At 36.2% G+C, this 17,978-nt stretch overlaps 1 protein-coding gene across 1 annotated transcript in view; it reads right to left on the reverse strand.

The window, feature by feature from the left end:
* MYO6 (myosin VI) overlaps window positions 1–17,978 on the reverse strand; it is a 145,370-nt gene that overhangs the window by 47,540 nt on the left and 79,852 nt on the right. Inside the window, exons 10-14 of the mRNA XM_082855955.1 lie at window positions 12,591–12,671; window positions 9,544–9,724; window positions 4,470–4,614; window positions 3,157–3,314; window positions 1,685–1,776 (exon numbers count right to left, since the gene is read on the reverse strand). Coding sequence (XP_082712081.1) covers window positions 1,685–1,776; window positions 3,157–3,314; window positions 4,470–4,614; window positions 9,544–9,724; window positions 12,591–12,671 — 657 coding nt within the window. The remainder of the gene's footprint in view (window positions 1–1,684; window positions 1,777–3,156; window positions 3,315–4,469; window positions 4,615–9,543; window positions 9,725–12,590; window positions 12,672–17,978) is intronic.

Here is a 17,978-nt window from a genome sequence, read left to right on the forward strand (position 1 = left end):
TGGGCTCTAATATCTACACAGTGATATATATGAGGAGTATAGCATTGGGGAAAATAAACATAATTTAGAAGAATAATTTACAAATCAAAGTTAAGTTCCTGGATGTAATTCTGGTATCTTCTTAAAATTAAAAAGAAAAAGGAGGAGGGAGGGATTTTATCACAGATGGGTGGGCAACGCAATGAGCTTAGGGTGATGTATATTTCAACCTTTTTTCCCCCTGAATGTTTAAATATTTCCTCCCACGAGACGTACTATTTAGAAAAGGTTTCTGTCATTCTGGAAGGCACTGTCTACTTGAACTCAATCTGAATTTGAAATTCACACATTTACTTTAAGGAATTATTATAAAAATAAACATGAATCAAGGCACTGTCTCCTCTTCATGTAGTTTCTACATAAAGCTTGCTGGGTTGGTGTGGAAGGGAAGATTTAAGGCTGATTAAGTGAGAGGCATACATGCAAAACTTCACACAGTAATGAAAGGACTATGGCTGCCAGATGAAACTTTTCAGAGAAACTATCTTAACTGAGAGGTACTTGTTTTAACCTGTTTTATTTATGCCAGAATTGGTATAATATATAAGATATTATAGGGTACAAAAGTTGGAATGTACTAGAAAACCCATAAAGACAAAACACAATAAAAATGGGGGAAAGATGAATGGGATGGGAACAGGAAAGAAAATATTTCACATTTCAATTCCAGAGACAGTGGGGAACTCAGAACACAGCGGTGCTAATACGAAGGGAACAGTGCTGTGAGCCAGCAACCAGGAAGGAGGGTTCAGACTAGCAGAAGTCACTGAACTTCTGCAGTTTCTTCATCTGTAAAACAAAGGGCTGCACTAGATTAACAGATTAATTCTGAGTTCCCTTTAACTCTACTTTCTTCATTCAGTAAGACATCTCAAACGGCTCAAAGGAAGGAAAGACGAGGGTATCAGTAGGTGGAGAATTCAGAATACAAGGTAAAAAATGGTTAGCCTAATCACAAATCCACTGATCCAAAGCTACTTTTACTCACTGTGCACTCTGAGGTGTTACAAAGGAACTTTCCTAGACTTGAGAGCGTGAGTGTAGGCCACCAGTCATCTACTGCAAGCAGGGGCAGGAAGTCCTTACTGGACCGGAGATGGTGTCCAGACAAAAGCACCCCACTGACAGGCCACTGGCAGTGCACAAGGTATCCTGGCAGGGAAAGAGCTGCCCGGAGGTGGGCCAGGCCAGCGGCCCCAAGGAATCTCCTGGCCTGGTGGCTTTCCTGCCATACGGAGAGAGGGCAAGCAGGTAGCAGAGTGGACAGAAGCGGAGACACAGAGGAACAGAGGGAGATGCCCAGGTCAGGGCTGGGAGCAGACTACTGTTTGGCTGTGGCAAGAGTGAAGACAACAGAATGAGGAAAAGAAACAGGCAGAATTTCAAGTCTAGTAAAAGTCACCAGTAAGAAGCAAGAGACATTCACTTCTGAGGAGGTGCCTATTAGAGTTTTTACTGGGTCCCTAAGCCTCAGCTGTACCATTAACACTTCTGATGTGCCACTGGGGCCCACACTGGGCATCTCTGATTCCCTGGGCCACCTTACATCACACCCCATCCATCGGGCTAACTGCAGTATGTCTGTGTACCTTGAAATTTAAAATAGCTTAATGTGGTTCTCAAATCTAAATTGCATGGCAATTACCTCCTTCAGAATCCTTTCATTAAAAAACTGTTGAAGTTTTTCATTGCAATAGTTGATGCAAAATTGTTCAAAACTGTTACGTTCAAAGTACTCTGAAAACAAAACCAGAATCAAGAGTCATCATCAGATCAACTTCACATTAATAAATTTAACTAAGGATAAAGTTTTATTGATCAATGTTTAATTTAACATTAGGTTAAAAAATATACATATAATTGTTCCATACTCCCCAAATGCTCTTATTTCAAGACTTAAATTTTTATATGCATTAAAATTAAGTATTAAAAATACCTTCGCTTGACAAAAAGGTGTTTGTCAGATAAGATAAATGTCATATAGTAAAAGATGTAAAATATAAGTCACTTGTAAAGTTTTTAAAGCACAGGTGTTAAAGCAATCTAAATCAAAGAAGAAAAATGACTGAAAATGTAAGCTCTTTTTCTATATAATCTGTAAAATTATAGTTAGAAAAAATATTATGGATACTAATGCATTTCTAAAATTAAGGGATTGTATTACATTATTTCTAAGATCCCTGTAGCTCTAAAATGTTACGACTCTGAGTATGTGAGTGTTATGCTAAAACGGTGCAGACTAGGAAACAAATGTCTGAAGATTACGAAATCTTAAGTCAGGGACGAGTGTTTCTCTACCTTTGATCATAAGGTAGTGCTTTATCGTAAATTTTAAAATATGTATTACAGCGAAAACAAAACTCTGCCCCTCCCAAATGTAAACACTCACATCTTCCCTTGACAAATGCAAACAAATTACGAAGGACACCACTTCTGCACAGAGGGAACGCCCACACTGATAAAGCCCAATGTAAAAAACGGTCAGACTTACTCTGAGATTTTTACAACACGTAATGCTTTGAGATTTTTACAACACGGTAATTCCGAACAAAGCAGCATTCCGATATCAGTGACTCATTTCATTTCTGGTTATAAACCTCCATAGCTGTTCTCAAATATTTATGTTGATAGCTTACTCATTTGGTGGAAATTAATTGGAAATAGCTATCTGCTGACAACTAACACTAATGATGAATTTTTACACATAGTAATGAGTTTGGCCTGTGTGCTAGGTCAACCTGTACCCAGGTCCATTGGCTGGAGCCAATGGTTTTAATGACTTAATTCTCTGTATCAGCAGTACTCAAGACGTCACCTTTATCAGCTGTACTCATTTAAGAGTACACAGACATCTCTACCTATAGTAGTTTCAATCAACATGTTTTAATTTAAGCATTAGTATGACCAAAATCCATGAGTCTTTCCTTTCCTTTTTTTTTTTTGGAAGCATTAGCTTCCTATTTAAATCGTATTATGAAATGAAATGGTGGTATGGACATATAACTGGAAATACATCAAGTGAAAGGTATTACAAGGGAAAAAAGTTTTTAAAATTTTATTTTAAATATGTGTGAAAGTACCAAACAGATAAAAACTCACAAACAAAACTATACTTACCAAATCCAGCAATATCTAGGACTCCAATAAAACAGGATGATGTTTCAAAAGGAAAACACTGATTCACTCTGTTGACCACGTGATCAAAAAGATGGCTATAGACAGTCTTTGCCAAGGCATCCCGGGCGTTGTTTGCTTGCTCCACTTTCAGGGGTACCCTGTGAAAGAAGACCGTACCAACAGAAATTCTTCATAGTAATATGTTGTGGAAATAATGCCATATTCCCAAGAACTAAGTACATATTCACTGTGAAGAACAAAATAAATAGTTACAAAATGTCATTCGTGAATAGAGACAGATAAACAGGGCTAAGTAGAATACTACAAGACAATTATCTACAAGATAATTAGATTAAAAGTCATCACTGAGTAAAAGAACATTGGGCTCAAAAACTCTTTTTATCCTTAATTTATACCTCATTGTACATGCTGAATATATAAAAAAATCATTCAGAGGCATAATCTTCCATGTGACTTTCTTAAATGCAAAAGAAATTGTGTTTAATTCAAGACCACTTTAAAGGTCAGAAACTGGGTTAACACTGTTTAGGAAAAAAATGTTTACATCTTAAAATCCAAACTGTCCAACTCTACTCTTTCATATAAATAACTACATGGTACAACAGTGTTAGAGTGTTAGACGCTGCAGATACAGATATACAGTCCGATGAAGAGAGGCTGCCACAGGAAAGAATTTCCAAACACAGTGCTAAATGCTGTCATAAAGCATGAGGCCCTGTGGGAATACCAGAAAAAAATTATCAAAATTTGGAAGTAACCTTAAAAGTCATTCAGGTCAGACCAATACTCGAATCCCTTCTAAACAGTGATTTTCCAACTTATATTTCTTGTAATAGAACCCTTTCCTAAAGGGACTCTTATGTGGACACGCCATACTTAAGACACAAAAAAGAACTGCTTTGGAACACAGGGGAACGGAGGACATGATTGCTGAGGACCGCCCTCCTGTGCTCTTACCAGCCTTCCCTTGGTTCCAGAAATCTCTCCAAGGAGCCACGCAACTGTAGGGCACTACTATACATCTTCCTCGCTGAGATTTTCTTCATAACTTGGAGTTGGCTTAGCAAAGAATCAGGCTAAGCATACCTTGCTAATATTTCCCAAAGTAAGAATTACCGAATTTTCTGAGTGGCTAAAAGATCTTTTTAACCTTATTTTTCTTAATTTGTTGAAAAATTTTTGAAATATGTCACTAGAACTCACTGGCCTGCCTTATTCAGCAAGCGATAGAGAGCCTGGCCTTTTCCCCCACAAGGCAGGATTTTTACAGAGCAATGAGTTAGGGAACTTACTTTATCACTGTTCCTTTGGTGCCCCCTGCTGTTGTTAGCATGACTCTTGTAGTTAAACTTACACGAAGATCATCTTGATCCAAACCCAGTAATTCAGCACAATACTCCAATGACTGAGTAGATTTATTCTTCAGATTACAGCCACCTAATGAACACATATTTCAATTTGAAATTAATAAACATTATGTAAACCAGATTTTCAAGATGCATTTCTTAGAAGTACACTTCACTTACATAAAACTATGGACTAGACAAGGCTTAGTTGTGACTTTTAATTTCACCTCACTTGTTCCCCGCCCTTGTCAGACACTCACACTGCCAAGGTCAGTGGGAGACCCTCACTCAGGGCAGCCCAAGATACAATCCTTTCAGCCCATCAATTTTAGCCTGTCACAGTTTCATTTTTTAATGACCCTGCAAGCAAAATATACTAATGATAGATTATAATCCTTGTTAATATATTAAAATAAATCTCTGGAATAACAGAGTGCCTTATCACTAAAGTCATACGACCGCAGAAAAGGAGTAATTTCAGTGGTAGATGTTGTGAGGCACTGTAGTAGGTCAGTGTGGGTGTGGACGTCTGTCTATGTGTGTGGGGGCGTGTGTGTGCACACGCATGTGCTCGTGAGGCTCGGGGACAAAGGAAGAGGGTGAGGCGGCCACGGCTATTTCCTGTACATCATATCTATAGATTTCTATTTATGGAGCTGGTTTCAAAAAGTTTTTTCTAGAAAGACAGAATACGACAGTCCTTAGACTCGGGGCTGTGATGGCTCTACAACTTACTAGCTGTGTGACCTTGAACGAGTTACTTATTCTTTCTGTACTCAGCTTCCTCACCCATATAAAGATGATAATTAACTGTACCAGCCTAATAAGGTTGTTATGAAGATTAAAAAGGCTCTATACGTGAAGTTCCTGGAAGAGTGGCTGGTACATAATAAGCACTCTATGAAGGTACCGGTAATTATTATCTTATTACTAGTAATACTAAAAATAATAAACATTTTATTTACATTTTTTATGGTTTAGTGCTTACAAATGATTCATTTTAAGACTAATTTCAAAATTACAAAGAACGTATGAAATCACGAGAATTTTATCATGACAAATTAATAAACTATTTAACAGACTGCTCTCAGGAGAAAGAAACCGTGAGATCTTATATGAATGAGGGCTTGTCAAGACAATTCACTGGGGAAAAGAACAGCTTTTCAAACAAAGTGCAGTGGGCAACTGGACATCCACATGTAAAAGAATGAAGCTGGACCCCTCCTTCACACCATACACAGAAATTAACTCAACATCAATCAAAGACCTAAAGGTAAGAGTAACACTATTAAACTCTTAGAAGAATACAGACATAAATCCTTGTGATCTTGGACCAGATAATGGCTTCCTAGATATGGCACCATAAGCAACAAAAGAAAAAACAGACAAACTGGATTTCATCAAAATGAAAAGCTTTTGTGCTTCAAAGAACAGTATCCAGAAATGAAAAACACGACCCGCAGAATGAGAGAAGATATTTGCAAATTATACATCGGATAAGGAACTTGTATTTAGACCATATTAAAAAACTCTTCCCACTCAGTAATAAAAAGGCGATCCAATTAATAAGTGAGTAAAGAACATAAGTAGTCCTTCCTCAAAACAAGATATACAAATGGCCAATACAGTTGAAAATATGCTCAACGTCGTGAGCCATCAGGAAAATGCAAATTAAAACCACAATGAGGTAGCACTTGGCAGGCACTAGGGCGGTAAGAATGTAAAACCCTTCAGTTACTTTGAAAGTCAATTCCTCTTAAGGTTAAATATAGAATTACCATATGACTCAGCAATTCTACTCCTAGGCATACACCCAAGAGAAATGAAAACGTATGTCCACACAAAAACTTGCACACAAATGTTTATAGCAGCATAATTCATAATAGCCAAAGGTGGAAGCAACCTAAAAGTTCACCAAATAACAAATGGATAAACAAAATGTCGTATATCCATACAATGGAATATTACTCAGCAATAAAAAGAAATGATGTACTGACACATGTTAAAACATGGATGAACCTTGAAAACATTATGCTAACTGAAAGAAGCCAGTCACAAAGAGCACATATTGTATGATTCCATTGATACGAAATGCCCATGACAGGCAAATTGATAGAGACAAAGTAGAACAGTGGTTGCCTAAAGGCTAGGGATTTGGGAGGAGATGGGGTGGGGGGGTAAGGGTATGGGGTCTGTATCTGGAGTGATGAAAATATTCTAAAACTGAATATAGTGATTGTTGCACAACTCAATGTGAATTATATTTCAATAAAGCTGAAAAAAAGAATATGGGGAGAGGAATACTTAGAAGATATATTAAACCTTTAATTCTATGAAAGTAAGATTACTACTAATTTCTAGTTTATACACACACACATTATCTAAAATTATATAACTCAAAAAGTTGATCAACAATAATTAATTCATTTAAATACTTCTCTTTTTTTTTTTTTTTACTATTCTGCAAAGTTTCTTACACACTTCCAGGAATTATGTAAGGCTAGCATAGAAAAAATTTATTTTAGAAGTTTCAAAAGGGCAAAATACTGGGAAATAACGCAAGGCTTTTCGTGTCACTCCCCTTCCAAAAAAGAACTTCTCTGAACACTTTTTACATTCGTTGTTATAATAATGTATGTTTTTGTTATGTGGAATTTTTAAAACATAGAAAGTCCCTAGAGGCATTCTTTGCATTTCCATCATGAAAAAACTTTTAAATAGCAGTGGGAGCTGTCTGAACATTTACTGAAGAATACATTTTCTGATAAAATAATTACGAATATCCGGAGCCTTCTCAAATTGCAAGGTCATGCCAAAATTGAGCTCTCCAGGGCAGGAAAAATCAATTCTGATTAGCAAGAAACCATCTGAATCTATACGAAGGATCATAGGAAGGATGAAGATTAATATACTAAAATCTTAGCTATTAAAATAAAAACAGCCTAGTTTATTAATTCTCTGGATTCATTGCCTCATTCCAATCTGCTCTGCTTTCTGCTCATTTTCCCTTCAACAGAAGGAAGTTTTGAGAAGAAAAATAAAAGATAATGTGAATATCTGCTATGTGCCTTTTGACCATTTAAGTGCTTTTCAACTAACTAGATCATGCCACATTTATGATCCTCTGTGTACATCTGCGTGTTTACCACACGGTAATAACATGAGGTGTGTGAAAATGCCACCTATCACTTCTAACAACATGTCCAAACTGTGCATTAATTTTTCTAAACTTTTTTGGACATTACTTAGAACTCCTACATGCTCCCTTGGTATAACGATGCTACAGAGCAAACGGAAGTGTATTCTAACATTCATTACATTTTCAAATCCCTCAAAAAAAACTAGTAACAATTTTAACGCATACTAAGAACATACCTGATTTTGCTTGGTTTTTCTTTTTGTTTCTTTTATTTTAATCTGGGAGTAATCTGCATTTTTATTTTTCTTATTCATTAAAAAACACTTAGAAGTGATTACTACATGCCAGACTTAAGTATTCACATCATTCTACAAATATTTAACTCACTTATTCCTCTTTATAACATGAGGTAAGGCCTGTTATTTATTATTCCTAGTTTACAGGTGAGGAAACCGAGACACAGAGAGGTTAAGTTCCTGGCCCAGGGTCACACAGGCAGGTAACACACGGTGAAAAGCCTGGCCCAAGACCACGTGCTCTTACACACCACACTCTGATGTCACAGCACCGCAGACACTCAGTCTGAAAGCCACTCAGACTTCCATCTGCTCAGAAGGTTCAGTGACAGGGGGCAATGAGGGGCAGTTATCACACGTACTGGAGTTAGTCAGACATGGGTCGAACCGGCTCTCACACCTACAACTTCACTAATGACCATATTACTTAAACTCCTGCACAGGTCCTACTTCTGTAAAATGGAGATAATATCCTCTACCTCATTATCTTTATTAAAGTTCAGATTATGATTATGATGTTTATGATGAAATACAGTTTATGAAGGGTCTTGCACGTAGCAGACATTTTTTTTAATGTTCTTTTTCCTTCCTCTTGTGCCCTTTTCCTTATATGCAAACTACTGCTAGGAAAAAACACTTCTCATGGATTATTTCTTCATTATTTTACGAATGAAAAATCCAAGGCTTAGAGAGCTTCTGGGATCTGACACTAAAGCCCATGTTATTGACTACTGTATTAAATGGTGCTTCCGATTTTTTTAAAACTCTTTTAAACAATGTATTTATGCAGGAGTCAACAATCTTTTTCTCTAAAGAGTGAGGTTTTAGGCTTTGCTGGCCATCCAGTCTCTGTCACAAGCCCAACTCTGCCACTACGAAAGCTGGCATAGGCAAAACATAAATAAATGTGTGTGGCTGTGTTCTAACAATACTTTATTTACAAAAACAGGCAGCTAGTCAGATCTGACCACGAGCCATAGCCTGCCAACTCCCGCATTCATGGATCAAACTGAAGATCATATAAAAAGCCTTACTATTTATGTAGAGACTGAAACGATACAGTTGAAAAGTTACTATAGTGCAGGCATTTAAATGATCTGTTCAATCTGCATCAAGTTTAACCTGTTTTCATTTCCCAGTAACAATGTATATGGGCTTTCATGTATTCAATTATCCTAATTAACCATTCCAAGTTTAGATCAATGAACCAGAAAAATGTCAAAATACCTTAAAAGATGGTAGAGAGAATTATTATGTTCACTTATTGGAAAAGATTAATATCAGTTGAAAAATTTAACCAAATATGACCCTGGTAGTCAGGATTATTTATCTTTCACAGGACGAGTTTATTCCTCATCAGTATCACTGATTTATTCAAAAAGAGCTCATAATAACTAATAATGCAGCATCCTGTAGTTGCAAGATTCATCACGTAATACAGTATATTCTAGAAATGTAGGGTATTAACAAGCCTGCACACAGAGTAAATTTTCATATGACAATTAAGTGACAAACTTCTAATTTTACTCCTTTTTAAAATAAAGCAAAACAAAAAGACCACAAGAAAACAAACAAAAAAAAAAACCTGAAGTGCTGCCGGCTTCCTCAAAATCAATATTTCCAAGGTGCAGGACACCAGCTACTACCCGGAACAGATCAAGCTTTTCTTCATCATCCAAACCAATCTTTTTCATGGCTGTGCACATTCTAATAAAATCTCCATGGTCATCTAACAAAGGATCTTTCAAGGAACCTCCCTTAAGATACTACAAAACAAGAAGACATCAATTAATTGTGGTTTACATTATTAAAGTATACTAACACAACTACACAAAGTCTATTCACTATATAACATGCAAAAATAAAATGTGTCAATCATAAAACTTTAGTGTTCCAACACATTCAAAAACTGAATGACTGGGCAAAGTGTACCCAGGATTTATGTATTATTTCTTTCAATGACATGTGAATCTACAACTATCTCAGTAAAAATTTCAGTCAAAAATGGAATGAGATGTTTTCCAATTTAATTACAACTTTAATTCTAAAACTAGGACATTATATAAAAATATAAATTGAGTGAAAATGAAGGGAATATCAGCGGTTGAAATGAATCAACATGAAACCATAGGTCAAAAAGAACTGAGGTTTTAAAAAGCTGTAATAAAAATTTAAATCTGACACTTAGCATTACACTCCTTCAGGTTAACTGCCATCAACTACACCAATATTCCACAGCAGTAACCAGTGGACAGGCTAACAACAATGTTCATGGCCTGGGAATTAATTTTTAAACCTTTCTGTATTAGTATATATGAGGTAAAGTGTATTAGTAAGCATTATGCTTACGCTAAGAATTTATGCAATGACTGAAAACATTTCCGAAAAAATGAAGAGAAAATTTGCTTTCTCTCCTAAAAGAACGTGCATCTAAAGTATTCATTTACTAGAACCTATAACAAACTCAGAAGAAGGAAGAAGAAAAGTCAGCCCTGCAGAAACTAGAAGGAGGAAAAAGAAATTACTGGACACAGAAAGATAGGACTAGCAATTTTCCAGAACTTGAGAATGAATAAGTAAAATTAAACATTAGGTAACAGCATCAGAATTAACTGGCCATTAAAGACGCCCCTAGGAGATGTATTTTTTCCTCCAGGTTGCCAACTGCTTCCCAGCTAAATTTGTAATTGCCTTTCCACACAAGTCTTTAAAATGTTTAATTATGCATATGTAAAATTTCTGGAAAATGTCTAGACAAAGAAATTTAATTTTATTCTTAAAGAAAACAATCACATGCGGCCAAATTTAAAACAAAGCACATATCGTGCAGAATTTTTAGTCTTGCAATTGAAAGGTTACTTCATTTAAAAACTGTTTCTAATCAAATGTCAATGAATATATTGCTATCACGGCAGACTAAAAATACTGCATTCTCCTAAAAATAACACACGGCTTAAAGACATGCCAATGGAACTAGGCAAAGGATTCTAAAGAGTCAAAATGATCACCTCATCCTCCTGATAAAGAAGACAATAAAAAGTAATTTAAACATATTAAATCCATTATTCACTTATATATTTTTATATATAAACCCAGTAATATGGATACGATTCCTAACAAACTATGTTGACTCTAGAATCAGAAACTGTACATTTTCTTCCTAAGATAGCACAAAGACTGCTACTCTTTGCAGGGTAAAATCCAGTTTTATTTCCTCTCCACTCAGTTTTTTCCATGGTAAAAGATCAAATTTATATATGTATATATTTTTTCCTTTGGGATAGCTGCAGTATCCCACCAGGAAATGTCCCCATTATCTTAGTGGAAATAATACAATTTCTGTATTTCAATGATGCCTTATAAAAATATAGGTTATCATAACAAAGGAAGATACCATAATAAATATTAATGTCACTTCTTAAAGTTCCAACCACGGATGTAATATAAAGTTTACAGACATCTGTGTCTAAAATGATAAATAAAATGTCAACTGAAACAAAAATTAACTGCAGACTCATCTGCTTAGAATTCAAATTAATGGGAATTTTTAGTTGCTTTCTGTTCTTTTCTATGAATATACTAAAGATATAATTCACCTCACCATTCTGAAAGTAGTCAAAAACATCTGACTCACAAATGCAGGGGCATTAAAAACCGAGTATAATAAAACCTTGTTCACTTAAATATAAATCTTTTAATAAAATAAAGACAATATGAACTAGCCCCTATCATTAATCCTGACTTAGTGTTTCATAATTTAAGCTCCCTGACTAGATACAACTTAATCCCACTTACTACTTAAACACTGCATATTAAAATTTATAAAAGTTGCAGTAGATTTTAAGATTAAGGACTTAATGTTTTTAAAATAATACTTAATGGTATAATTATATCTACTTACTCTTAGAAATACAATGATTTAGTAAGACCTATACATAAAACTTTTCATAATATATTACAGAAACATGATGTTTTAAAGAGAAATATTAAATAATACATAAGCATTAGTTCACAAGAATGCTCACTCTACTTATTGTGTACGTCAAAGCTTACTTCAGCCTTGACACAGACAATAAATTATAAAGGACATATTTTATACTTAATCACAAATGGGTAATATGAGAGTAAGTTTCAAAAATGTCAGCAAAGGATGATTCTTAGGCAATCTGATGTCCTCATGCCGGGAAAATAACAAGAGGAGAGCAGTGCACTGAGGTCCCACCAAGACCCAGAACCTGTGGCTTCTGCAGATACCAAAAGAGGTGTAAAGTACTTCTCGGCGAGAGGTGTGGATGAGTATTTAGGTTTTTTAAGCATAAGCCTAAAAGTAAGAGATCCTGGGCTTCCTTGGTGGCGCAGTGGTTGGGAGTCCACCTGCCAACGCAGGGGACACGGGTTCGTGCCCCGGTCTGGGAAGATCCCACGTGCCGCGGAGCGGCTGGGCCTGCGCGTCCGGAGCCTGTGCTCCGCAACGGGAGAGGCCATAGCAGTGAGAGGCCCGCGTACGGCAAAAAAAAAAAGAAAACAAAAGTAAGAGATCTTACTTGGTTTCCAAAATAAAAAATAGAATACACCTTTCAGCACAATTTTTTTGTATTAAAGATTATAATTTTTTTTAAAAGGTTACTTTACCTCAGGACTTTTTCGGTTCTGTAAAATGTGTTTGTCAGTTTCTCTGTTAGCAAAGTATCTAGTGCAGCCTCGGTTTAAATACTAGGACAAAGAAATTTAAAACATAATTAACAAATATGATCCACAGGAAAATGATACAAAGGAAAACACAACTTATCAAATAGTGCTAACTCTAAAGAATTTCTAAACATAACCTGAGTATCATTTAATCTCTCAATTAAAATCAATACTTCTATATACCATAAACATTTCATTCCTACTAATCACAGCAGGGATGGTGAAAACCCTAACCTGAAAATAGATTAAATTACATGATTAACATAAAAACCAATACCATAAAGCTTTCCTATTTTTCTAAGGTAGCAATTTTTTAAAAATATATATCTCCAGTTTATTCATTTTTAACATCTTTATTGGAGTATAATTGCTTTACAGTGTTGTGTCAGTTTCTGCTGTATAACAAAGTGAATCAGCTATATGCATACGTGTCTCCCCATATCCCATCCCTCTTGTGTCTCCCTCCCACCCTCCCTATCCCACCCCTCTAAGTGGTCACAAAGCACTGAGCGGATCTCCCTGTGCTATTCGGCTGCGTCCCACTAGCTATCTATTTTACATTTGGTAGCGTATATATGTCCATGCCACTCCCTCACTTCGTCCCAGTTAACCCTTCCCCCTCCCCGTGTCCTCAAGTCCGTTCTCTATGTCTGCATCTTTATTCCTGTCCTGCCCTTAGGTTCATCAGAACCATTTTTTTTTTTAGATTCCATATATATGTTTTAGCATACGGTATTTGTTTTTCTCTTTCTGACTTACTTCACTCTGTATGACAGACCCTAGGTCCGTCCACCTCATTACAAATAACTCAATTCTGTTTCTTTTTATGGCTGAGTAATATTCCATTGTATATATGTGCCACATCTTTATCCATTCATCTGTAGGTGCACACTTAGGTTGCTTCCATGTACTGGCTATTGTAAATACTGCTGCAGTGAACATCATGGTACACGACTCTTTTTGAATTGCGGCTTTATCAGGGTACATGCCCAGTAGTCGGATTGCTGGGTCATATGGTAGTTCTATTTTTAGTTTTTGAAGGAACCTCCATATTGTTCTCCATAGCGGCTGTATCAATTTACATTCCCACCAACAGTGCAAAAGGGTTCCCTTTTCTCCACACCCTCTCCAGCATTTATTGTTTCTAGACTTTTTGATGATGGCCATTCTGACCAATGTGAGGTGATACCTCATTGTAGTTTTGATTTGCATTTCTCTAATGATTAGTGATGTTGAGCATCCTTTCATGTGTTTGTTGGCAATCTGCAGTATCTTCTTTGGAGAAATGTCTATTTGGGTCTTCTACCCATTTTGGGATTGGGTTGTTTTTTTGATATTGAGCTGCATTAGCTGCTTGTGTATTTTGGAGATTAATCCTTTGTCAGTTGCTTCGTTTGCAAATATTTTCTCCCATTCTGAGGATTGTCTTTTCATCTTCTTTATGGTTTCCTTTGCTGTGAAAAACCTTTTAAGTTTCATTAGGTCCCATTTGTTTATTTTTGTTTTTATTTCCATTTCCGTAGGAGGTGGGTCAAAAAGGATCTTGCTGTGATTTATGTCACAGAGCGTTCTGCCTATGTTTTCCTCTAAGAGTTTTATAGTGTCTGGGCTTACATTTAGGTCTTTAATCCATTTGGAGTTTATTTTTGTGTATGGTGTTAAGAAGTGTTCTAATTTCATTCTTTTACATGTAGCTGTTCAGTTTTCCCAGCACCACTTACTGAAGAGGCTGGCTTTTCTCCAATGTATATTCTTGCCTCCTTTATCAAAAATAAGGTGACCGTATGTGCATGAGTTTCTCTCTGGGCTTTCAATCCTGTTCCATTGATCTGTATTTCTGTTTTTGTGCCAGTACCATACTGTCTTCATTACTGTAGCTTTGTAGTATAGTCTGAAGTCCGGGAGCCTGATTCCTCCAGCTCCGTTTTTCCTTCTCAACATTGCTTTGGCTATTCGGGGTCTTTTGTGTTTCCAAACAAATTGTGCAATTTTTTGTTCTAGTTCTGTGAAAAATGCCATTGGTAGTTTGATGGGGATTGCAGTGAATCTGTAGATTGCTTTGGGTAGTATAGTCATTTTCACAATGTGGATTCTTCCAATCCAAGAACATGGTATATCTCTCCATCTGTTTGTATAATCTTTAATTTCTTTCAACAGTGTCTGATAGTTTTCTGCATACAGGTCTTTTGTCTCCTTAGGTAGGTTTATTCCTAGGTACTTTATTCTTTTTGTTGCAATGGTAAATGGGAGTGTTTCCTTAATTTCTCTTTCAGATATTTCATCATTAGTGTACAGGAATTCAAGAGATTTCTGTGCATTAAGTTTTTATTCTGCTACGTTACCAAATTCATTGATTAGCTCTAGTAGTTTTCTGGTAGCATCTTTAGGATTCGCTATATATAGTATCATGTCATCTGCAGAAAGTGACAGTTTTACTTCTTCTTTTCCGATTTGGATTCCTTTTTATTTCTTTTTCTTCTCTGATTGCTGTGGCTAAAGCCTCCAAAACTATGTTGAATAATGGTGGTGAGAGTGGGCAACCTTGTCTTCTTGCTGATCTTAGAGGAAATGGTTACAGTTTTTCACCATTGAGAATGATGTTGACTGTGGGTCATATATGGCCTTTATTATGTTGAGTTAGGTTCCCTCTATGCCTACTTTCTGGAGAGTTTTTATCATAAATGGGTGTTGAATTTTGTCAAAAGCTTTTTCTGCATCTATTGAGATGATCATATGGTTTTTATTCTTCAATTTGTTAATATGGGGTATCACATTGATTGATTTGCATATATATATATATATATATTTTTTTTTTTTTTTTAATGGGTAATGAGAGCTCTATTCCATCTTGTAATTATTCCCTAGGGTGTATTTTACAAAACTGGGTGAGTTTTAGTATGCTCCTTGAAAGAGAAAGAAGTTTTTTGTTGTTGTTGTTTGTTTGTTTGTTTAAAAGATGTTGGGGGTAGGAGTTTATTAATTAATTAATTAATTTTTGCTGTGTTGGGTCTTTGTTTCTGTGCGAGGGCTTTCTCTAGTTGTGGCAAGCGGGGGCCACTCATTGCGGTGCGTGGGCATCTCACTATTGCGGCGTCTCCTGTTGTGGAGCACAGGCTCCAGATGCGCAGGCTCAGTAGTTGTGGCTCACAGGCCCACTTGCTCCGCGGCATGTGGGATCTTCCCAGACCAGGGCTCGAACCCGTGTCCCCTGCACTAGCAGGCAGATTCTCAACCACTGCACCACCAGGGAAGCCCAATTTGCATATATTGAAGAAACCTTGCACTCCTGGGATAAATCCCACTTGATCACGGTGTATGATCCTTTTAATGTGCTGTTGGATTCTGTTTGCTAGTATTTTGTTGAGGATTTTTGTATCTAAGTTCATCAGAGATTCTGGCCTGTAGTTTCCTTTTTGTGTGACATCTTTGTCTGGTTTTGGTATCAGGGTGATGGTGGCCTCATAGAATGAGTTTGGGAGTGTTCCTCCCTCTGCTATATTTTGGAAGAGTTTGAGAAGGATAGGTGTTAGCTCGTCTCTAAATGTTTGATAGAATTCACCTGTAAGGCCATCTGGTCCTGGACTTTTGTTTGTTGGAAGGTTTTTAATCACTGTTTCAATTTCAGTGCTTGTGACTGGTCTGTTCATATTTTCTGTTTCTTCCTAGTTCAGTCTCGGAAGGTTGCGCTTCTGTAAGAATTCGTCCATTTCTTCCAGGTTGTCCATTTTATTGGCATAGAGTTGCTTGTAGTAATCTCTCATGATCCTTTGTATTTCTGCAGTGTCAGATGCTACTTCTCCTTTTTCATTTCTAATTCTGTTGATTTGAGTCTTCTCCCTTTTTTTCTTGATGAGTCTGGCTAATCGTTTATCAATTTTATCTTCTCAAAGAAGCAGCTTTTAGTTTTACTGATCTTTGCTATTGTTTCCTTCATTTCTTTTTCATTTATTTCTGATCTGATCTGTATGATTTCTTTCCTTCTGCTAACTTTGGGGGTTTTTTGTTCTTCTTGCTCTAATTGCTTTAGGTGTAAGGTTAGGTGTTTATTTGAGATTTTTCTGTTTCTTGAGGTAGGACTGTATTGCTATAAACTTCCCTCTTACAACTGCTTTTGCTGCACCCCACAGGTTTTGGGTTGTCGTGTTTTCATTGTCATTTGTTTCTAGGTATTTTTTGATTTCCTCTTTGATTTCTTCAGTGACCTCTTGGTTATTTAGTAGCATATTTTTTGGCCTCCCTGTGTTTGTATTTTTTACAGTATTTTCCTGTAATTGATATCTAGTCTCATAGTGTTGTGGTAGGAAAAGATACTCGATATGATTCCAGTTTTCTTAAATTTACCAAGGCTTGATTTGTGACCGAAGATATGGTCTATCCTGGAGAATGTTCCATGAACACTTGAGAAGAAAGTGTATTCTGTTGTTTTTGGATGGAATGTCCTATAAATATCAATTAAGTCCATCTTGTTTAATGTGTCATTTAAAGCTTGTGTTTCCTTATTTATTTTCGTTTTGGATGATCTGTCCATTGGTGAAAGTGGGGTGTTAAAGTCCCCTACTATGATTATGTTACTTTTGATTTCCCCTTTTATGGCTGTTAGCATTTGCCTTATGTATTGAGGTATTCCTGTGTTGGGTGCATAAATATTTATAATTGTTATTTCTTTTTCTTGGATTGATCCCTTGATCATTTCAGTGTCCTTCCTTGTCTCTTGTAACATTCTTTACTTTAAAGTCTATTTTGTCTGATATGACTATTGCTACTCCAGCTTTCTTGTGATTTCCATTTGCATGGAATATCTTTTTCCAACCCCTCACTTTCAGTCTGTATGTGTCCCTAGGTCTGAAGTGGGTCTCTTGTAGACAGCATATGTACGGGTCTTGTTTTTGTATCCATTCAGCCAGTCTATGTTTTTTGGTTGGAGCATTTAATCCATTTATATTTAAGGTAATTATCAATATGTATGTTCCTATTACCATTTTCTTAATCGTTTTGGGGTGTTTTGTTTGTTTGTTTTACAGGATAATAAAATTTTAATGAAAATTTCCACAAGAAATTTTTTGACAGAATGTGAAGTTTTATTATTTGTCTTTATTATTTTGTCCTGAATGTACACATGAGGTTTCTGAATCAGAGCAGATTTTTTTTTATTTACCTTACAGCTAATAACAAGTGTGTTGTGCCCTTGTGTCTAAGTTCTTACACTTACACCAACATAATGAGAGCCAGGTCAAATATCCTACAAATACAAAGTCTGTCTTGTAGACAAGGGATATAGAAAATGAATTTTCTGTACTTACATACAGAAAAAATAAGCAGTCAACTCTCTGT

This window comes from Leucopleurus acutus (assembly GCF_964270905.1).
Source record: "Leucopleurus acutus genome assembly, chromosome: 15".
NCBI lineage: Eukaryota > Metazoa > Chordata > Mammalia > Artiodactyla > Delphinidae > Leucopleurus > Leucopleurus acutus.